Genomic DNA, 23236 nt, shown 5'->3' with positions numbered 1-23236 from the left:
AGTTACAGCAATTCCTGGAGGGAGGAACTTTAAGATGGAGGAATTTTAAAGAATGTGAAGGACAACCTCTTAAAAAAATTGGAGGTGGAGCAAGTCCAGGTCATCCAAACACTTTGTAAGCCCAAGATTTATTTTCCTACTTTGAACTAGTCGCCATTGTGACATTTATCTTTTGTGCTTTTTAACACATCTCCTGTGACCTTTGTATGATTGCATAAATTGGCCTGAGCACGTTGGAACAGTTATTAGGAACCCCTTTCTTGTGCTGTTTCCTGAATTCCCACATTGTGGCGTGATGTGTGTATGGAAACTGCTCGCTTCCTCCGCTGGCAGCCGTTCAGATGTGTGCTGGAGCTCCTGAGGACTGGGCTGGGCGGGAGCTGGGTGAAGGGAGGATACAGGGGGGAGAATATTTTAAGGAAGAGAATTTGGATTCGGTGCATCTTTGTTCTTTTCCAGTTCTGATAAAGCTGTTATCTCCCATTGTGTGCGTTAAACATGAGCAGTGCTAGTGCTCTGCAGAATAAACAGCAGCAAAGGAGTGGAGGTTAATACGCCTCAGGCAAGGCTAGCTGCTTTTCAGTGTCTGCATTAAGCAATGTTAAGACTCTACCTTCTCTCCCTACTGCCCACTATGTTCTTTCAGTGTGTGGGAGGGAGACAGGATGTGTGATTGAAGCATAGTTTATAACTCTTGAACTCTCTGTAGCTACATTTCCCTTACAAGTCTACCCCTCAGCATCTAGCAAATATGTGCTTCATTAGCTGCTGCTGCCTTGTCTTGGTTTTTTTTCTGCATTTGCAAGCTGTAAGGTTATGGGATGTTAATGAACTGTTTACATGTGCTTCTACATTTGTTCCACTGCAGTGTTCCAATGAATAAATGTCAGTTAGGAGGGAAAAAAATAGATGCTTATATATGCTGCATTCAGCATTACTGAAATCTGACTTCCTAGATTTTTTTTCTGGATCTTTCTTTTCAATGTTAAGAGTTGGGAATGTTGGAAGGGATTTGTTTGCTTAAAGTAATTACAAGGTACATGGTTGAATTCCTAGAATCATTGAATCACAGAATAGTTTGGGTTGGAAGGAATCTTAAACCTCATCCAGTTCCAAGCCCCTGCCATGGGCAGGGACACCTTCCACTAGAGCAGGTTGCTTCAAGCCCTGTCCAGCCTGGCCTTGAATCATGTTACGTCTTCTCACATGAAGAGCCCTGATGAGCTTCTGTAGGCCAGGTTGCACCGGGCAAGGATTTGACATGTGGCCAGTTTTTGCACACTTAGTACTGTTGGAAACTAGTGTCCTCTTACAGCCAGACCGATGGACTTCATGTTTGCATAGTCAGACCTTAGTGTGTTAAATCAACTGTGACAGCTTCTTTCATTTTTAGTTTTGCTTGTTCTTGAAATCACAAGTTAGTGAACAGGAGCCAGGAGATGAGTAGAAGCCATCACTGGGAGACCATCATCAGGAATTTACAGACAGGAGTGACCTCAAAGGGGAGGATTCAAGTGTGTTGTATGCAAAAGCCAGAGGAGGAGGAGGTGGATTGTGAGAAAGACAGTGTACCATTGTTTGTACACACGCACGTTCATGTGGAAGGACTAGTTTGTTATCTCGGGCCCTGTTTAGGCTGTGGATTTGCCCTGATTACAGGTGTGGGGCTGGGAGAAGGTGAAGTTGTTCACCCCATTTCAGAACCAGATATGGTACAGGGGTTGGTACCCTGCAGAGACAACTGCACTGCTGCTGCTACCACATGTGATTAGATCCTCCACAACAGGGAGGCTGCCTTAAGCCTTCCTTTTTGTCAGCATTTTGGAATCTCTTTGCTGGCCTTCCTTGAATGGGCAGACAGGCTCAGGAGCAGCATGTTCAGGATTTTCTTTAAAGTTTGTTCCATGTTTAAACTGTTTTTAAAGTTGAAATTCAAGAGTGTGATTGCAGGCACTAAAGCCTTCAACAAAACCCACCTCTGAATGTGCCTACCAACTTTTATCATGTAGAAAAGTGAGGAAACATGGAAGGTCCTTCTTGTGAAGGTGGTGAAGTGCTGGGTGCCCAGAGAAGCTGTGGCTGCCCCATCCCTGGCAGTGTTCAAGGCCAGGTTGGACACAGGGGCTTGGAGCAACCTGCTCTAATAGAAGGTGTCCCTGCCTGTGGCAGGAGGTTGAAACTGGATGAGCTTTAAGGTCCCTTCCAACTCAAAAACATTCTATGATTCTATAAAGTCATGGTTGCATTTGGAGAAAATACTGAAGTCTCTTCCATCTCCTACTTCCACCCCAACCATTAGATCCAGCTGTGGCAGAGTAGCAGAGGTCTGTGGATGTTTACTGTTGCAATAGACTTAAGCCTTGGAAGACTAGATGATGTGTACTTAAGCAGAACATTACAGACAGGGAGCTGCTTTAATATCCTGCTTACATGTAGTTAGTCATGATCAGTTCTTGCCACGCTTCCAATTATTTTCAGTATTCAGCCAGCAAAAAGCGGGTGAGTCAGCTCCTCGGCCGGTGTGCGCTGGTGCAAACCCGCCCTCCTGACTTAGCGGAGAGGTTCTGGTACCCTGGGGCTGGCAAACCCCTGTGGACGCTTCTGCCGGTGGCCGAGTTACTCACACGGAGCCAGGCACAGGGCCGGAGCTCCCCGGGGTGCGGACGGGCGGTTCGTGGGGCCGGGGCCGTACTTGGGCCCCGCCGGAGCTCGCTCCCGGGGGGAAGCGGCGGCTCCCCGAGGCCGCCCCGCTCACAATAGCTGCCGGCGCAGCCCCGCGCCGCCGGCCGAGGGACAGGCAGGGCGGTGCCAGCGCGGGGCGGGGCGGTGCCGCCGGCGGGGGGCGGTGCCGCCGCTTCCTGCCCGCCCCGGCGGAGCGCGGTCCCGCGGGGCGCCCGCGCCGCAGAGCCCGGCGGAAGGAGGCGGAGGAGGGAGCGGAGCTGCCGGGCCCGGCCCTGCCTTGTCCTGCCGCCGGTGTGCGCCTGCTGCCGCTCCAGCGCCGCGTCCGGCCCCGCGCCTCGCCCCGCTGCGCACAGGTAACCGCGGAGAAGAAGGCGCCGAGCAGCCCAGCGTACCCCGGCGCGATGCTGCTGGCCGCCCTTGCCTGCTGCGGCCGCGGGCGCTGCCGCTGACAGCCGAGCCTGGGCCGCTGCCGCCGGGACGCGACTTCCCCTTCTTTTTGTTTATGCCGCCGTTCTTGAGAATACCGCTATCCTTCTGCCAGGGACTGGCGGCAGGTCCTGCCTGACTGTTGGATTGCTACCCATCCATCTTCATTGCCTGTCTGAAAGTGTATTTAATAAACGGCAAAAGTCGAGCCACAAATCCAGTGCACATCACGTTCCCTTTTCCTGGGGAGTCCGGTTTATTTCAGCAGTTAAAAAAGTTTATTCCCCTCCCACCTCCAGTTTTATTGACACTGAGCATGAAGAAGATTTACAAATGAAAGCGCCTTGAAATACAACATCTTTTGGAAAGAGCTCTGCAGTTCTCCTGTTGAGTCTCGAATTCCACCCTTTGCCCCTGCTGAATCCACTGGTCTGCCCTTTACTCTCTGGGGTAAAAAACCAAACAACAACAACAAAAACCCGAAGGGGAAAAAAAATACCTTTGGCAGCAGGGAAGCTTTGTCTGCCTGACCCATCGAGCTCCAAGTGCCCAGTTTCAGAAAAGAAGAAAACCCTTTTGTCTTCAGCAGATCAGTAGGTAAGAGACGTGCTCTTGGCACAAGGGGCTCGGCATTCATTCTCGCAGCCTAAACCTGGCAGTTAAACTGGCCGTCTGCTCTGTCAGCTTTTGCCCATCACTTCTCTCTCCTGTAAAGATTACTCTTGCCTAAAACCTGCACTCGTCCACCCTTTTCACCACTGGCAGTAACCACAATTACTAGTGATGTGCTTGTGTGTAATGAGATCAAGGAAAACTGAGTGGAATTTGCTGGAGTGGGTTTGTATCGGGCTGGGTTTGAAAGCAGCTGCGTTTCTTGCGGTGTTCTTTTCTTTTGAGCGAGTAATCACAGTCATTGTGCTCGTAATCCGCGTGTTGAGATTGTCTTTGCTCGTCATGCTTCACGGAGAAGCATGGATGTGCCTTTACATATGCACGCGTGCAAACAGGGCTTCCACCATCAGCTGAGAGTCCTTGCTTCGCACTGGAATTTGTTTTACTTTAAGTGCTTTACTACTGTGTCACAAGGTATAGAAGTGTTGAACCTGTAATTAACGTGCCTTAACAGGTTATTGAACATGGCCAGGGACATGCTTGGTGCTGTGCAGAGGGAGTGTGAGTGAGGATGTCTTCTTTGTTTTGAGATATTTATTTCTTTAAGGCAGAATTCTCAGCAGGACATGTGCACATTATAACTGGATGGAGGCCCGGTCTCTGTGCAGGGAAACATATTTTGTAGCATATCCCTTTTTGCAGGGGCTGAGTGCTGGATGTGTGCTGGTTTACAAGGGATAATACCCCTGTGAATTCCCACTTTTCCTTCTCTTCCAGCTCTGTACCCACATACCCACTTCCCCATGGCCAGAGTTTCAGTGCTACCAGTGTTTGGTGGTGCATTGTGGAATTTTGTGTAGCTGGTAGTAGGACTCCTCTTTGCATTATTCTGTTCCCTGTGGAAACACACAGCATTCCCCAGCAGGAGGATCTGGCTGTTCATGTGGTGAAACTGGCCTTGACATCATGCTCTTCCCCACTGCGTGGGTTTTTCCTGTGGATAATACAGGAAATGCTACATACTGCTCTGTTGTGATCCCTGTTCCTCTTTGGGTTTTTTAATTTATTTTTCTTTTTACCCTTCCTCTTCCCTGGAGGGATATTTGTGGGAGAGGAAAGTGGGAAAGGTGTCCTGGGCCTGCCTTGGAGTGAGGGCAGCATCAGCATGCTCTGAGCTGAGGGACCCCAGAGGACTGAGCATGCTTCAAGTCTCTGCTGAGGTTCAGTGGCCAGTGGGGCACCTTGCTGGTGGCTCACCAGCATCTGTCCTGGGTGTGAGGACGTGGCACAGGTTTTGGCTGCAGTCTCAAATGCTTTCCTGCTCCTCTTGACATCTTTTGGAGACTGAGTCTTTCAGGGTGGGAACGGAAACGCTGTCTTCTTGAGATTGCCCTATGCCCGTATGCTGCTCCTGTGTGAGTGGTGGGCAGCAGCATGGCAGTTTTCAGGGCTGAACCCTACCATCAGGACTGTGCCCCTGTTAAATCTTTGGGTCAGACTTTCTCCAGGGTTCCCTCAGTGACTGCTCCTCTCAGAAGCAGAGTCATGAGCTGACCCTGGAAAGATTTGCCCCATAGTTGAAGATGCAGGTTCACCTGGGGCACTTGGTCTCCCTCTCTTTTTCTCCAGGATGCTTCTTTGCGACATAACCCCCTGTCCTTAAAACATTCCTGGGAGCCACAAACACAACATGGAATGATTTGTTTCTGCTCTAGCACTTTCTTGAGGAAAGAGTAGGATTTCCAGAAGGAGGGAAGGAGGTGCCTGGTCTTCTCCCAAGCTTGTTATCAAGGAGGCAGAGGGGAACCTGGGCAGTGTGGTGTAGGCACAAGTCATGCAGTAGGACATGGGATTTATTGCAGTGGTGTTGGCACCTCATAATCGTGATGGTGGTTGGCATGAAATACTTCAGTTGGGATGGTTGGTTAATATACTGGTAACGTGGTTCATCATTCTACCTGTTTATGGCGACACATGGCATGGGATTGTGCCATAAATGTGGCAGAATCAAAGGATTGCTCTTTCCTGAAGCCTGCTGGAGTGACTTTGGACTAACAGATGCTTTGTAGCACCAAACACCGCAGCTGGGCCACAAAGGTTTTGTACGTAATAGAAATGTATAAAAATTCTCTGTAGTCTGTAATACAGCTCAAAGGGCAGCTGATTTAGACGTGCTTGAGTGTTAAGGTCAGGGGATCACATTCCATAGGTTACTAGATGAAAGTGCTTGAAGAGGGCATGCATAAATATTTGATTCATATAGAAGGGATTGGTGCAAATCCTTTTGTCCCTTCCTCCAAGAAGTTCATTAGGCAAAGCACTGTTAGCAGGATAAAACCCCACCAAACAACAGAAAACTTTTTACCTCCTTTGTGCTGGAGGAAGTAGGGCATTAATGCAATGTGTTAGTGTTGAATTCCACTAAAATTCTTCTCAAGGAGTGCACCATCAAGACCAGCTAAGAGAACTCCTGTTTTTAAATGTAAAATGACTTGTAATGCATGGGCTCTTGAAGTTGGGTTGACCATTGTATGCAAACATTGCCAGCTGGTGGGGTCTTTCTGGATACAGATGAACTGCATTTGTACAAGAAGGCTTGAATGATGTATTTCAGATGCATCCTGATTAGCATAAGCCATTCACTTTGCAAAAGAATAGCAAGAATCCCAGAAGTGTAGATAATTTAATAGTTCTGTTGTTCTCTTTATCCTGCCTTTCATCAGCAGCCTGGCCAATCTTTCTGTTTATTTAGAAATCAGGTTGATTGTTTTACTGCCATGTTTTCCTAACCAGGACAGTGAAACTGAGCATTTGCAACCCCCAAGTTCTGGAAGCAGAAATGCTTCTCTCTTGCCTGTTCCTTTCTTTTGTCTCCAGTTAAGTGTAATGTGATTATTTTCTAGGGGGTGTTGGTGGTGTTTTTCGATAGAACAACTTGCCCCCTTTAATTCTGTGTAGCACCCGGCACAATGATGCCTTGGTCCATGGCTGGGGCTCCCTATCACTCCAATGAATGAACAGCTGAAGTAAAACTTCATCTTGTTAAAGGCTTTATTTTCTTAAGGTGGCATAAAATCTGCTGTAGGTTTTGATTGTTGCTGTGTTACTGTGTATATAGAGAGAAGTCTTTAATTCTACCATTACCAACAGTCCAAGTGTATGTTCATATACGAACACTTAGCTGTGAATGAATTATCTGTTCTTCCCTCTCTTGGGGCAGAGCTCTCTTTTGCAGTTCTTGCTTTATTCTTACTGACAACTTTAAAAAAGCTGCAGAACTGTCTGACGAGAAGACAAAGCCAATATAAGAAAGTTCTTACATGTTCAGACTTTGTATTAAACTAAAACCTGGCTCCAAACACCTGTAAATGACGAGATTCTCTGTTCAGTGCAGAACATGGTGTGTGTTAGGTTCTGTTCTGAATTAAAAAGAAAACGATGACCTTGTTCTTGGCAAACAGTTCTTGGATTATTAGATGTTCCCACTTTGGAGTGAAGCAGAAATGCTTTCTGAATACAGTAAGATGCCTGTTTTCCCCCATCTAACTGTGGTTGCACATTCCCATATTTCATGGTATTTCAGACACTCACTTTTGAAGAAGGCTTCTCAAAGGTTTTCTAATTGAAACAGCCCTATGGATTTTTTTTTTCTCCTTGCTATTGTGGATGTTATAGTGGGAGTGGAATGTCCTTGGTTGCCAATGTTTGCTGCTAGGTATCCCCCTTCCATGGAGACCAAATGTTTATAATAGTGTGAGAACAGCCATTCTTGGTGATTGGCAATAAGGTTCAAGGCTCTCTTTCTCCTCTTCTATCCACTGAAATGCAAGAGAGGACTTGGATCTCTTGGCTCTTCATAGAAGTGTTCCAAGTTGCCTATTGCTGGGGTTATAAAGTTTCAGGAAGCAGTAGGGGATTTGTCAAAATGATTTAGTCCATTTTGTTGAATCTGGACCACGACCGATTTCTGTAAGCTGCTTTTCTGCTTTCAGGAATTCTTTGCTTGTCTTACTTTCTGATGAGTGGTTACTTTCTAGATTGGACTTGCATCTACCCTCTTGTGCCTGATTTTCTCTGTACGTGTCCCATATATGGCATCATCATATTGTAGACTTTAAATCATTGTTTTTATGAAAGAACAGGCACATAGCTGCCCTGTGAGTCCAGTTTGGCTGGACTCAGTTGTTAAACCCTTGTAGACAGAGAGTGTATTCCCAAACAGCTCTGGAATGCGGTGCTGGCCACAGGAAGAATTGCATGCTGCAGCCTCCATGCTGTGGCCATACCTTCAGCTTTTGCAAAAGTATTTGATGCTGAAATTGTATCCATGTGAAAATACTATGCTGTATGGAGAGCTCTGAAGTCAGCAAATACCCAACTCTTGAGCATTACTTGGCTCTCCAGAGGAGCCTTGAAATGTAATTTTTGAGACAACAAAAAAATCTCAGCAACTTTGGGGAATAATAATGTAAGGGAGCTCCTAGGAGCAGTTCATTTTTAGATATGCAATATAACATTGGTCTGACTTGCCTGCTATGCCTGTAAGTGAAAGCTCTTCAGGGCTGATGGAGTTTGTACTTACCACAGACTGGTTTGGGTTGGAAAGGACCTTAAAGCTCACCCAGTTCCAACCCCTGCCACAGGCAGGACGCCTTCCACTAGAGCAGGTCGCTCCAAGCCCCATCCAGCCTGGCCTTGAATGTAATTTTTTAAGTAAGCATATATTTGAAACTCATCTGTGTATAAATGGTCATTCAAGGCAAACCATACATAGTATATAAGCGGGAGATGGTGAATGCAGAGTGAATAGGTGAATTAATAGGAACTGTAAAGAAGAAGGCATGAACAAAACAAGAAACTGAGAACAAAACAAAAAGGCCTATGGAAACAGAATTCTCAAAGCCTTAAAATCATGTCTTAGTAGAGAGTGGTTATATGAAGGAAGAGCGTATGTTGGAGTCTCCTGTTGTGCCTGGCAATCATCCTTGGTGAGGGTTGTCGATGTGTCATGCTGTCTTATGAGCAGCTCCCACATTGGCAGGTTGTTGCTGGAGAAGTGAGTGCTCGCTCCTTTTCCTCCTAGCTGGATCATCTCCTGTCTTACTGGCACGCAGTCTGCATTCTTGGTCCTGCAGAAGGGGCTCACAGACAAATACTGCCATTCATACTGGTTGCTTTTCTGCTTTTCCATCCTCTCTCAGAATGACTCTTGTCATGGTTTGGTTGTGTCTAAGCTTAAAATAACCTTTTATTAAAAAAGAAAATACTAAATATCTGAAATTCTTTGGGAGTTTGGAGAGGTCTTTGATCGTTTTCCTTGATATCTGCTGTTGGACTGTATAAGGTCCATCGGTATTGGTTAGGATATAGAACCAAGACTTTGTTTAAATCATAAAGAAGTTCACTGATGTAATAAAATTGGTTTTTAAAGGCCTTGCAATTATTTGTATTAGCAAAGCACTTACAGTGTCTAATTGCAGACCAAGATGTTGTTGAGTAGCTCTCTTATATGAGTGTCTATGAATTAAACCAATTTAAGTTGTTGTTTAATGAATTAGTTAGTGTTTGTAAGGCCTTGTCTAAGAACTGTATCACGGGAATGTTTACTGTGAAATGCTTTTGTGTCTCTACACAACTTGGTTTTTGAAAGAATTACTTCGTCTTTGAGGATTATTTACTGTAACCCTCAAGGAAACTAATTCCACATTGCAGTGACTTTGTTCACTTCAGAGTTTGGTGGACTTTTCCTGCTGTTCTAATTTGGGTGGTTCTGTGTTCAGCTGAAACACATTTTATTGCTTCATACTAGGGCTAACCCCTCTTGTTGTGGGGCTTGGGAAAAACAGGGTGAGAAAACATATCTTCCTTGTTTTCCCGCTGTCTTTTGGAAAAGAAACAAAGCTGAAGCCTTCATCTTCCCGGAGACAGAGAACATAAACCCAGCGTATGATAGGCTGCAGAGGTGCACGAAGAATCCATGACCTGTATTTACCGAAATCATCGCAAGTGAGTGCTGGTACTTATATTAGGTAAAACCAATTTGAAACACTTTTTACTGCAGGATGAGAAAGGTTGAGGAAACCGAGAGCAATTAAATAGCATGTTCCATCCTTCCTTCGGGTAAGATCAGGGATCAGTAGAGAGCGGGCTGAAAAGAGTGCTCCAAAGTTATATGAAAACCCCAGCTTTTGTTGTTGCCAAGTTGTGATGGGGTGTGGAGCACTCGGATCTTAAAAATGTAATAAAGCATCTTAGCACCTAAGGAGAAGAGTGGATTTGCTGCCTGGTGAAACCCTGGTGTGTGTTTGATTTGGAGAAGGAGGGATGGCAAGAGGAAGTGTGTCTGGGAGGCCCCAGGCCCTGTCCCAAGCTGCTCGGGTGGCATTTTGAAGGGGTGTTTCCATGGAGCAATCCCAAAAGCTGACATGGAGCTGGTGCCTGTGGAGGCAGAGGGCTCCGTGGGAGCACTGGCTACATGTTGCCTTGCGAGGCAGGGGACAGCAGGTTTCCCAGGTGGGTGAGCCCTAGCAGTAATGTTCCTCAGGCTGTGGAGAGCTCGGTGCATTTCCTGCTGGCATGGACTACAGCTCTGCAGGAGAGCTGGGCCAGGATTAATGATCTCAGAGTTGTGCTTGAGGAACAACATGTTACCTGTGGTTTCTGTGCGTGCAGAAGTTCATCTTAGCACATCTCGGTGCTTAAGTGGCATAAGATCGTGATGTGTCGTTAGTTGCTGACACTCAAAACATGAGCGTGCAGGTTTCCTTCATGAGGGGAATATTGTGTAGCTCTAACTTTTCATTTCTGCAACTGCTAGGGATGGATATCTTGCAGAAGTACCTTCTCCAGCTGTGGGAAATACTCAGAAAGTTCTCCTGCCTTCTGCTGGCCTAAGTTTTGGGCTACCGACATCCTCCATCAAAACCATTTAGGCAGGATCTATGATTAAAATATTTGCTGCTCCAGTTATGATGGAAAATCTTTCTAGTAGTGGTGAAGTTTATATTAGCAAGATGTTTTGCTGGTATGGTTTATCCAAGGTTTCCTAAGTAATACACCTAAACCCAATTATTTCGTAGTGTAACTGCAACTGCTTTAGAGTGGTTGCTGGACTAGTTACATTGAAAGAAGTCAATTTGCTGAGTGACATAGTTGTGGCAACAAAAACATAAATGGAGGCCAGGATTTAGCCCATCAACGCTGCACTAAAGCAAACGTAGTAGTGTCTTCCTCCCAGTGTGGTGGTGAGGCTCAGTTAATCGTCTTGCAAGTAATTAAAGGTTTCTGCAAGGTGCACATGAAAGCCCACATGATAAAAGAACAACGCCAAACCCCACTTTTATAACATCTTTGCTTTCTAAAAATTCAGTGGTCTGGATCTTCTGTTGGGTTTTACTTTAACAAGATAAAATGCAGATCCGTCTTTTTAACCTGTGCTACCCACTAAGATCCCAAAATGGGCTTGTTTTGTGATACTGAGTTGTCCCAGCACTGCGTTAGGTTTGTTCTCTTCCTTGAGCTGCGGCGTCATGGAATGAGCACTGTTAGGTTGACTGTCAGGTGATGTTACCTGCATTTCAACTGTTTATAAAGGCAAGCAAAAAGCATCCCTTTAAAAAAGAAACCAGAGGGGCTGTGCCTGCTTGCTGTGTGTGTTCTGTGACCCGTCCTGTTGAATTCTGTGAAACTGCTCTCTGAAATAGGGAATACTCCTCCATATGGCAGCTTAAAATAGTTTAAGTTGTGGTAATGCTAGAAAAAGCCAGAAAATTCCATGCTAAAGTTAGGCCTTCGTGATTGTTTTCTTCTCTACACCCTCTCCACCTGCGGTTTGTATTTGTGTCAAGATACGTATTTTCAGGATGTCACAATGGAGATAGGAGGCAAAAATACCTTAAGGTAGCATGAAACAGATAATCTGGGGGTTGTATTTCTATTGTTTTCAGGACTTAAGATTTAGGTTTGAATCTGAACTTTATTTTTAACACAGGTGGTGATTTTAATCTTTTTGTATATCTCACCAGCAATTAAAACAGCCTGATCCTATCAGTAGGGACAAATGATGCACTGTCAACATTTTGCTCCCTTCTGATAATGCACATGAAACTGCTTTGCGTGTTTGAAGATTACATTTTACTCTCACATGGCTTTCATTATCTGAGAGCCCCGAGGAGAGGCCTGGACTAAATCAGTGAAGGAATGGAGAAACCACACAATGCAATGAAAACGGTGCTAAGGCATACTTGGGATAGTTGTGGGACAGGGGCTGCTGACGACAGAAGCAAGGCGCTGCCTGAGTGCTCGCAGCAGCAAGAAGTGGTGCATTCTTAAAAGACAAAACAAAACTTGATGTTGAATTAAAACTGTGGCTCGGGCTTACAGCAGTTCCCCACTTCCACAAGGATAATGACTGGAAGTCTGTGAAGTTTGAAGCGGATCAGTCTTGCTTGGTATGTGCTGGGAGGCAGTGCTCTGAAATGAGACCTGATGTGACTAAATGTGGGTAAGCTTGATCTGGTTTTATCAGGAAGGTGGCTAAAAGGTGAGCTTGTGGCTTTTATGAAGTTAATAATGAAGTTAGTGTTTCATTAACTGTGCAGAAATTGCAGTGCATGCCATGAAAGGGTTGTCTCTGCAGATGTGAGTAGTCTTGGTTGTGCTGCAGAACAGTTTAACTGAATGGTGGGATGTGTTCACGTAGAAATATTCCCAATACAAACAGCAGGATGAATATACCTACACTGGTTTTGCTGTTAGACCGGTATATTCAGAGTAAACCCTCCTGCCCCTCTGACTTTTAAAATCCTGTGGGGGAACTTGAAATTCCATCGCATTCTTATCAAAATGCTTTAAAGCCGTGAAACATTCCTGTTTGTACCAGGCTCTGTAAGTGTTTGTTCTTCTCTCCCCCCCCCCCTTTGTAATATAAAACCTAAATTATGTTGGTGAAGATTATAGGTACTTCCCTGTGAAGAAATTGATACTTTATAGTGAGGGAGCAGCAATTCAAAGGTCAAGTAAGGTCTTCTCAGTTTTTTCCTTAGAGATGTTATTTAGAGGGGTTCTTCCTATGTTGATGTCTCATTTATCTCAAGCCAGACCAAGTGACTAGCTGCTTTTTCTTCAGGCCTGCAAGGCTTTCTTGTGCCAATACCATGAATGTTTGAGGAGGGTGGCTGGTGGCTCTTGGTGAGACAGTCTAGTCCTTGCTGAAATTGGACTCCCTTTGGCTTGGAGAGTTGTTAGAAGCGTGATCAGTGTTTGGCTGTTCAGGTGGCCTCTCGCTATAGTTGCCGGATGATCTAATAGAGTGGGTATGCACATTATTTGCACCCCCCAGTGACATTGTTCTTGTTTTTAGTTAAAAGAAGGAAGTTTTTCTTGTTTGCCCCATGACTCTGTCCTCCTGGTATGAAGATGAGTAATGCTGGCGCTGCTCCATGCACCTGCTCGCTGCCACCCTTCAGGATCACCTGAGCCACAGTCAGCAGATCTGGGCAAGCAGGGGTTGGATGGTTGAATGGGAGCTGGGGAAGTGTTTATGGTTGGAGGCTGAAACCCTCTCTTGGTCAGGAGCAGGTGCTAAAATGCTGTCACAACTTTGGGATTTGTTGTGTGCCGCCTTGCAGGTTTGGGTGTTGGCGCCAGACGTTGGGAACCTTTATTCCTAAGGACTATCCCAGTGTGCATTCACTCCCTTCCTCCTCCTTGGGTAGGACTGAAATGAACCAAAGAGCATTCAGTGATAACCTGCACTATTCATTAAATAATTTTGGGCCTTGCCCTTGTGAGTTGTATTCCTGACCACTTCAAAGCGAGTGTGTGTGCACAACAGGCACGTTTCCAGTGGTCTTACGGACACTCATGTGAAGTAAATTTTGCAGGATCAGTCCATCAGCCTGCTGGGTTTTGCATAGGCCACGCAGCAAAGGCATGTTTCTATTAAACAGAGGGTGGCTCAGCGTGGGATCTGGTCTCTGCAATTGCCCAGGGACTTCATAGCCAGCCTTTTCTATGCTATCTCTGTTTTGTGTTCCCTGCTTGTGTTAGAGCATGCAGGTATGTCTGAAGATAACTCTGAACCTAAAAAACAACCAAAGACTTCATCTAACTGATAGCATCCTATCATCACCTCTGCCAACCAGGATAAGCAGGATCACATGTACGTTGCTTAAGTAAAACACAGAATAACTTAGCAAAATGTACTGCTTAAGTTTGAAGTCTGCCACTGTCACTGCGTTGTTTTGTGTATGACACAAAATTTAGTAGTAAAACTGAAAGTGTTTAACTGTTCTCCAGCGCTTTTGAGGTGGTGAACCTGTTCCCATCCCACCTGATGTGTAAGCTAATTAACTTCTTGGCTAAGCAGTATTTCTGGGCAAGTAGGTACAGGCTGTCCTCACAGGGACTCTTGCATTCCTCTTCGTTTCACAAGCTCAAGGAAGATGCTTCTCTTTGCTTGTGAGGTTATTATTGCTCCATGCAGGTTAATTGAGCTATAGTATTATAGCCACTCATCAAGCAGTGGTGAGTAGCTCACTTGTCTAAGCTTGTTTATTTTTATAATGCTCAAAAGTATTTGCATGCTGTACAGAAATGTGCTGCTTTGGTTCCTTCCAGCCTGGCAGTATTGTAATTTTAAATTCTTTATTAATCTTTCTTCCTCATGAGGGACTGGCAAGGTTCCTGTGCATAATTACATGATGTTGAAGACAGAAGCCTCAGCTACTGAATTTTTACACAATGCCCTGCAAACATGGGTCTTTTCTTCCTTAAATAGTACCTATGCTGCCTCCCTTTTTATGCCCATTCTTGATCTCAGCATGGATACATGCAAGTATTTGCAATTCCTGTGTTAGTTCTACCACTTCTAGACTAATGTTTTGCTCAAGAACATACAGATGGAAACTTACCATGAATAATTTCGGGCTAGAAGTTAGAACAAGGTAGTGAAATGATAGAGCTGTGGTGCACAGGAGCAAGCTGTGAAATCGGTTCAGCCCGGGAAATCTCCCTCACAGTGTTTTCTTGGAACAGAATTAGTCTAAAACTGAATTTTCCACTTGAAAAACGAAGTGTCTGTGGGCTTTGCGGTCATGGAGAGTGCACCATCCAACCCATAAGCCAGTCCAGTTCTGCAGAGTTGTTGGTAGTCTGAATTCAGCCATATCCATCATAAGAGATTTAGGCTAAACCCCCAAATAGGTCTGCTTAAAATGTCTACAGAACCTATTCTGATTTCCTTCCAGCTCTATCATAACAACTTTTCCAGTGCACCTCACTGATTTCCATCTTTGGCACACTGAGAATTGAAATTGCTGGAAGAGCCTAACACAAATAGAATTTGGTGTCCAAATAAATAACACATGGGCTGCAGTACCGACTGTATTGTTCATTTTTGTGTCTCATTACACAGAAAAGTTAACTCCCTGGTTCTGCCGTGAGTTTCCAGCTCGCTCAGAAAGCAGATTTCAGGAATGCTGCCACCCAAGTTAGTTGCACAAGATTTTCTTTGTTAATTAGAAATAATGGGATAAAACAAAATAGGCTTGATGCGAATAGTTGGTATATAAAGAAAGGAGGTTTGCTGGCCGGAATATCTTCATATTGTATCTCTGTCCCCCTTTTGGTTTGGATTGCCAGGCTGAGTCCTGCTTTACATCCACACTAAAATTAGTAATATTCAGTTCCAGCAAATACTTTTGGTGTGAACTTGCCCTCCCTTCATAGGTTCAGCAGAATGAGCTTGTACTGCTGTGAAGTGAAACGCTGTGTGTGAGATGGTTGCATACAGAATTACTTCCTCGAACGTTTGAAGGAGTTAAACATGCACAGATTGAATCTGTCTGTTGAGAAAATCTTTAAGGCTGAGAGGCAGAATCTCAAGCTGGGTTGTATCTTTGTATTAAAAAAATAAACACACACACACCACCACCCCCTTAGATTTTTCCAGTTGAGACAAAAGAAATCTTTGGGTGGAAAGGCAGCATCATATTGCATAATAAAAGCCTTTTTATGCTCTAATAAAAAGGGTTGCTTAGGGCAGCTTTGCTTTGGAAAAAAAAAAAAGCATTAAGAAGAAGAGTCAGTGATGATGCTGGTGTGAGGGGGACAAGGAATCCTCAACGTGTGTTGTGCAACACTGGGAAAAGAGGCTAGAAGTTGCTCTCGTTATCTGGTATCTTAATGCCTGGTTTAAAGGTTCTTTACTGCATATTTGCTGGCAGCTGTTTTCAATATATCCCTCTCGAGCTAAGTCACCAGTTAAGAATTTGACATTAGATGTTTTTTTCAACCACCATCTTGAAGTACCACACCACACAGCACAGCCTTGTTCTCTGCTTAGATATTGTTCATGTGCCTTGAAATTGCTGTTGACACCTCAAGTATTTAACTTGCAGATCGGAGATAATTTTTTGGGGGTGTGGATGTGTGCCATAAGAAGGCAGAGACAGAAGTATCCACGTCTGCATTCTTTCACTGCATCTGTTCCCTTTAGGTTTTTTTGCAACATTCCAGGAAATTAAGTTAAATTATCCATCTCAATGAATATTTTTAATTTCACTAGTTCTGCCCTTAAAGTACAAGCATACTGTATGCACAAGTATGTTCCACTTCTTTTGCATCTTTTGCCTTTTTTGTTAGGACACCTTCAGTAGTTGTTTAACTGCTTCTTGAATAACATGCCCAAATACATGTTTCTCCTGATTTTAACCTCAATGGTTAAAAGTTTCTTCAGTGCTTTATATTCTGAAAGAGAAAAATAACATAATCAAAGAATGCTTTGGGAATTAGAGCTGTGCTCTGCAGTATATTTCTGGCATTCAGTGTCCTTTTCTTCCTCTCACTTTCCCAGTCTGTAAAATAAAGCTAATATTCGTATACTGATCATTCTCACAGACATTTCTGAGGCATAATATGTTGAAGTTCATAAAGCATTTAACCATAGCTCTGTTCATCAAAGGATTTGTGCTGTTGTAGTTTGAAATCTATGGCACCACTGGAAAAGGAGCCATAAGCACAGGGCATCATCATCTGTGCTGCAGCTTTCATTCTTAGCAAAAAATAAAACAATGGAGTTAAAGAATTAACGGGTTTTAATCACTGTTTCACTTGGAGGCACAGATGGGACAAAGCATTACTTGGCAACCTTTAATCTTGGAGCAGAAATTGTCGTGATTAAAGCAGCAGCTGGAGTATATTGTGAGGACAGGGGGGTTCATTCATTCTAAAGGGACCAAAATTGTTGGGTTCTGGGAGAAAATGAGAAGCTACAAAAGCAAAATCTGAAATATGGGCCAAGGTTTATTATTCTTGGGGTCTCATCTGCTGATTAAAACAATGTTTTCAATGCTTTCCTCAGAATTATTTTGGAAGCGAGGAGAGTGTCAAGTGATCTGGCCTACTGAAGAGGAGACCGAAGCCATCTCTGAGTGGAGATTTTGGACTTGCATGAGGAAGGCTGTGTGTCCCCCCATGTGGCAGAACTGCTGCTCTTTACCAAGGAAGTCAAAGTGAAGGAAATAGGTATGTGCCACTTCAACTAGGATTTCAGAAGAATCACATTAACAGGCCAGTTAACAGGGCCTGAATTCCTAGTTGAGGCAGCCTGGAGCGAGGTGGGTTTTGACTTTCTCTTCATTAACGGTTGCAGAAGGGTTCTGTCTGCCTGATGTGTCCAGGCCTTGTATCACAGGGATAGATTCCTGCAGCAGGCTGGCCCAAGGGAGGTAACTGGGTGGTTGTGGAGACACAGAACAAAGCAGACCCTTCAGGTCTGACTCCTGTAGTCCATCCTGGTTTTGCCACGGAACCAGCTGTTGGGAGCAAGTTACCTTTTGCTAAGGGATAATGTTAAACACAAAAAAGGGTTCAAGATAAAGTGCTAGAATGCCAATATGCACTCTGCTGTTAGGGCAGTGCCGCAGCTTAGCCAGCAAGTAAAGCATGCTCTCTATTCTGGACTGTTCTAGCTCAAAAGTAGCTCTGCTTTTAGTTAAATGTCTCAGAGGTATCATTAATTTTGGATATTTCAACTCATGCAAGGCCAGCGGGCATGAGTTTCCATGACAAATTGCTGGCTCCACTGGGAGACTGAGTGAAGTGTAATCACTGCTGGTCACTGACTTAATCTGTACTTAGGATGTGCTTGACATTGGCTCTTTGTATTTCTCTAGTTAATGCACAGTGTTTTTTCCTGCCACTCAGAGGTCGTTTTCTGTTCCTTAGGTCAGACAACTCTTATTCCTCCTCTTGCATTTGCATGCATTCAGCTGATGGTATTTAGATGTGTGAAGATTTGGTTGCCTTTGTATAGCAGAAAGTTGCAAAGTCCTCACTTGCACCAGTACGTTGTGCTTTCTGCAGCAGGGAGACTAGGCGCTGATCTCACTTAGGGTATTTCATAACTCTAAAAACCTGCTGGCTGACAAGGTATTCATTAATTGCTTTAAACGATCTAAGCTAAGAGATATCTTTACTTCCTTTGAACCATATACTGTCTCAATGGGCCTCTCTTTTCCCTCCTCCCCACCCCCTTAAAACCAACAAATTGCTGATTTCACCCTTTAATCCTTGTCTGCTTGCAAATATGGGGAGTGTATTTCACTGTTGGTAGCCCCAAATGTAAAGCAAACAGGTCTTAGGCATTTTTACCATCATCCTGGGAGTTATAGGTCTCCTTTTCTGCCTGAAAGCAGCCTTGCTGTCTGAGGTATTCAGCATACATCCTACAGCTTGCAGTCCATTGATATTCCTATAAACTTTCAAGTCACCTTTCATCACCTTTCGAAGCTTTGCCCCCTGGCATGCAAGTCCTTCTTAGGTCAAGGGCCTTAATGACCCCATTGTTATGAGAACCTTTGGTAATCTAACCTGCTTTTTCTCTCCTGTATTTCAAGCCATTGCTCTTAAATGTCTCTTGCTTGATCCACTCAGGCGCTAATAACCGTGTCTCCTTTCCTTAGGTCAAGGGCAGCTTTTACATTCCACCCAAAAGGCACCACAGTTTGAGATGAGGAATTCAGAAGAGCAAGCAGCTACGACAGTTTTACAACGCCTGCTGCAGGAGCAGCTCAGATACGGAAACCCAAATGACAACCGTAACCTTCTTGCCTTACACCAGCAAGCCACAGGAAATGCCCCCCCTTTCAACAGCACTGGGAGTCCAGCATCTCAGAACGAAGGGCTGAGCTCCCAGGACCACCAGCTTGTGACTCATGCTGCCCGTCAGGAGCCCCAGGGCCAGGAGATACAGGTGGACAACAGCATCATGGAGAAGCAGCTCTCCCCACGACTTCAGAACAGTGAGGATCTCCCGACCTATGAGGAAGCCAAAGTGCAGTCACAGTATTTCAGGGGCCAGCCACATGCTAGTGTCGGGGCAGCGTTCTATGTAACAGGGGTCACCAACCAAAAGATGAGGACTGAAGGGCGGCCCACGGTTCAGCGGGTGAGCCCAGGGAAGGTCCACCAGGATGAAGGACTGAAGGACCTCAAGCAAGGGCACGTCCGCTCCTTGAGCGAGAGGCTGATGCAACTGTCCTTGGCCACCAGTGGGGTCAAGGCCCACGCGCCTGTCACAAGCGCACCTCTCTCCCCCCTCTCCCCGCTTTCTCCTCAGCAGTCCAGCGACCCTTATAAGAATTCTGGCTCCAATGAGTTCTACAAGAACTCGGTTCAGGCCCCTTCCCAGCCCAGCATGAAAGGAATGGAGCAGCGGGGTCCTCCTCCAGAGTATCCATACAAAAATATGTCCACCCCATCTATGAACTGCAAACCTCAGGACTCGGGACATTTCTATAGTGATCATCGCATGAACCAGCAGGGAAGATCTGATGGGCCAATGATGAGGTATCAACATCCCCCTGAGTATGGGTCAGTCAGGTAAGCAAGATCTTAAACCAAACTCCTTGACAGCCACATGCTGAATGACGTGGAATGACAGGATAAAACTCAGTCCATCACCCTCAATCCTGAGGCAGGTTTTCTTTCAGCACAGATCTCATCTGTATTATGTGAGATGACATACTGTGTTCAGCTACAGACCATGTCTGGAAGGACTGTAACATGTTTCAGTAGCTACCTACAGAGGCTTGACTCTTTATTAAAAAACCCAAAACAAACACAAACTAAAAATACTCCGACAAACAAAACGAGTCAGCTTGAGTTTATGGCATGGGGAAGTTTTAACGCTGAGGCTCCAGAGCCTTACAAAAGGTTTGCTGCAAAAGCCAAAGTTAGGGTGTGATTCATTGTAGAAACTTGCAGTTACTTATTGCAAGACTTAAGCTGTTATTTAATTACATCTGCCCAGACAAAAGAGGTTTTTTTAGCTTTAAACTGCATCTAAATGCTATGTAGGAAAGGAGAAAGTGACTGAAAGCAACAGTGGTGCAGGTAACAGCCATCACCTGAACTTCCTTTGTTGTTTCTCAGACATTATATTCAGCGGACCAGAGTGTGAGAGTGGGAAATGGAGCTTGCTTTGTGCCTCATCCCAGGCTTGCTAGCTTAGCTTTCACACATTTTCCTTGCATCATTTGAAATCTCAGCCTGTTCTGGTTTCCTTTAGGTAAGGAACTGGATTTGACTTAAGCCAACACTGATGTCCATGTGGGTGAAGGTGAAGTTTTATTTAGGTGGGCTGAAAATATGGCTTGGCTTAACCTGTTCTCTTAGCATCTCATCTCTGTCCAAGTCCAGGTGAGATTTGGTATAATGATTTTGGCCTCATTTTGAAGCTAAAAGGATAATAAAGAGGAGGGTGTTGCTACACTGAGTAAATGGTGAGGTCTCTATGCATTGATATTTGCACATACTGTGTTGTCCTTGAAGGGGAGCACGAAAAAGTAACTGGTCTGTATTTGAGAGCAGAGTCTGAGCTTTGGGGAATTTGAATCTACTCAGAACCTTCCTAGTCCTATGGGGAGCTATTTTCAGAGTTTGTCCACCATTGTTTGTGATCTGAAATGACTTCAGCATACAAGCCTGATGAAAAGGCCCTTTGATCTGGCTAAATAAATAATAAAGAGGCCAGGAAAAGGGGAAGTAAAGGGTTTTGGGGGGGTAATGATTGTAGAAGCTCGTTGCAAATGTTTTTGCAAATGCAAAGGTCTTGAATCTCCGTGCATACACGAAAGGGAAACAGATCCTTAATGGTTATACTGCATCAGAAATACTCATAATATTGCATATAGTGAATCTAAGACGCAGCCTGCTTGCTGTTTAAGGGAGAGGTATTTGAAAGCACGCCAACAGTCAGCTCTTCTAGACAGGGTGATTTTTGTCTGTATTGGATGGATCCTGGCTGCTTTGAAAGAACATGGTGGGGGAAAAGGAGGGGGGAGGAGAAAGGTTCAGCTGGCAAAGTTTCCAGTAGGGGAAGCAACTGAAATTTGTCTTCAAAGCGTTGGGAATCTAATGAGGTTACTTTTTAACCTAAATAGCTGCACGGAGGAAAGGTTTCCTTTGCAAGCGAATGCTGATGCAGTAGAACAATCGCAAGACTAATCCATAAATTACAGAGCAGCGTAGCAAAGGAAGGGAGCAAGTCCTCTCTTCCCCTCCCTCTCCCACACACTTGTAAGAGAAACTGTCACTGAGACAAGAAACCTTCTGTGTTACTAAAGGTGCAGCTGGGTGATGGTGTGTGGATTTTAAAGGCCCTCAGCTTCCAGGAGGACATTTGCCTGGCTCTGGGCAGCGCTGAGCAGTGTCTTTGCAGCCTCGCTGGGGTGATAAAGTGCTTTCCGAGGCTCCAGTTTTCCCAGCTCTGTGTTTATGGGGATTAATTTGGGCTGGTAAATATGTGCATTTTTTGAACTGTGTGTCAAGGAAACAAAGCCCCTTCTTTCTGCTGGCGAAGCCGCACCCTTTGCTGCGGGTTTTTCCCCTCATTGTTCGGGGGAATTTGAGGGTGACCTAACGATGCGGTTTAAATAAAACTCGTTGAGCAAGATAAACATTGGGGAATTCACAGCATTCTCATGCTTCACCCTCCCCAGTCTGGGAAAGGAATGGGCTGTGTGGTAAGTTTAAACCAGTCTGCAAACACTTTGCCTCACCTGCTCCTGGGCGGTGTAGGTTTGGGAACACGTATGTGTTGCTAATGATGTTGGTTTAATGTAAATACCGGGCATGCCGGAGGCATCCAGGCTGCTGTTTGGAAACTGTAAAGACAGTTCAGAAGAGGGATGGCTGCAAGTGAAGCTCCGAAATCCAGTTCTCTCCCAAATAGCTCCACTGCACATTAGCACTGGTGATGAAAACAAACCTGCAGGTCTAAGAGAGGAAGATGGGTGCCTTGGGCTCGGTGTCTCGTGGGGTTGCAGGATCTCCTGTGGCAGAACAGTGGGAGCTGATGCAGTTTTGGGTGCAGAGGAAGCTCACTGTCTCTGATTCAAGCGCCATCCTCTGCTGGGAGCCCAAATGACTGAGCTCCTGCTGCGGTGATTAATCCTGTTGACTTCACAGAAACTTTTTGAGAAAGAGGTCTGTAGAATTTGTCCCATAATTAGTAAATTGCTTCTGTGCACTGCGTTCCCCTCAGCAGCATCAAAGTGGGGGATAATCAGGTATGACTGGGAAGCAGACCAAAAATGCATTGGTTTGATTTCAACTGCCTAATGAAGTGAAGTCTGCTCCCTCCTGCTGTCAGCGTGTCCCTGTTCATGCAGGGGGGCTGTGGAAGAGAGAGGAGCTGTAGCTTCTTGAACATGAAACAGGCAGGAGAAGCTGGGAAGGCAGAAAAAACTTTAACAAGCCAGAGACCTTTCCTGATCTCTTCGCATTTCTGCCCTCCCCATTTTGCTGCCCTACCTGCAGACATATGTGACTTATGTTTGCAATCCTGGCAGCCTCAGAACTCCCAGTGGCTGGGATTGCTTGCAGAGCTGCCCTTGCTCCGTAGCTCTGTCTTCATGACTTAAAAGCTAACATGACCCTTGTAGTTGTAGAACCATAAATCCAGGTTTGTACTTGGTGTGTGTCTCTGATACGCGCCAGGGGCTGTAAGGGAAGCAGAGATTCTTGTGTGATACAGTCTTCAAAATGAAGAAGCCCTTACAGTTATGTTTTCAGACTTAAAGACCCGGAGGAATTGTTGCTCTGAGGCTTTTTTTCCCTGTGTTTGGGGTTTTGAGCTCTTCACGACACTGAGGCAAATGGAAGGAGATTGTGTAATTTTGTTTTCCATGTATTTTGAGAGTCTTTCTGCATTCTTACATGGAATTTTGATGACTACTGCAGGGTTACTCAAGGACTGAAGCTTTCATGGAGGGAAGTTGCTGCTACCGTGCTATCAGCAGTTCTGTTAGGTGACCCCAGTAGTCATTTGTACCTTGAAATTTTGCAGTCTTGACTTAAAAATATTGAGAAATGCAGCTGGGTTCATTCCTTTACCTTTCGGAATCTCCAGTCCAAAATTGGTTTACCAGAGAAACAAATTCTGCAATTCTCATGTTAATCTGAGGAATCTCAGAACCAGGTAGAGTGAACCCACAGAATAAGACAAAGT

At 45.0% G+C, this 23236-nt stretch overlaps 1 protein-coding gene across 6 annotated transcripts in view; it reads left to right on the top strand.

Annotated features, from left to right (window-relative positions):
- AMOT (angiomotin) overlaps window positions 1-23236 on the top strand; it is a 58247-nt gene that overhangs the window by 8551 nt on the left and 26460 nt on the right. For 2 of the 6 annotated variants that reach the window (XM_061445741.1, XM_061445745.1), the window contains 2 exons: window positions 17084-17247; window positions 18687-19605. In XM_061445741.1, the coding sequence (XP_061301725.1) occupies window positions 18734-19605 (872 nt within the window). In that variant the 5' untranslated portion in view covers window positions 17084-17247; window positions 18687-18733. Of the gene's footprint in view, window positions 1-888; window positions 1037-3019; window positions 3706-17083; window positions 17248-18686; window positions 19606-23236 lie in introns of those variants that run through there. The other 4 variants (XM_061445743.1, XM_061445742.1, XM_061445746.1 and 1 more) reach the window with 4 other exon arrangements.

Source organism: Pezoporus flaviventris, unplaced genomic scaffold, assembly GCF_033815535.1.
Source record: "Pezoporus flaviventris isolate CSIRO_AGI_PZ_B2104156 unplaced genomic scaffold, CSIRO_AGI_Pfla_v1 ptg000005l, whole genome shotgun sequence".
In the NCBI taxonomy this organism is placed as follows: Eukaryota; Metazoa; Chordata; class Aves; order Psittaciformes; family Psittacidae; genus Pezoporus; species Pezoporus flaviventris.
The sequence above is the reverse complement of the archived record's forward strand: the minus strand, read 5'-3'. Positions and strand labels throughout refer to the sequence as shown.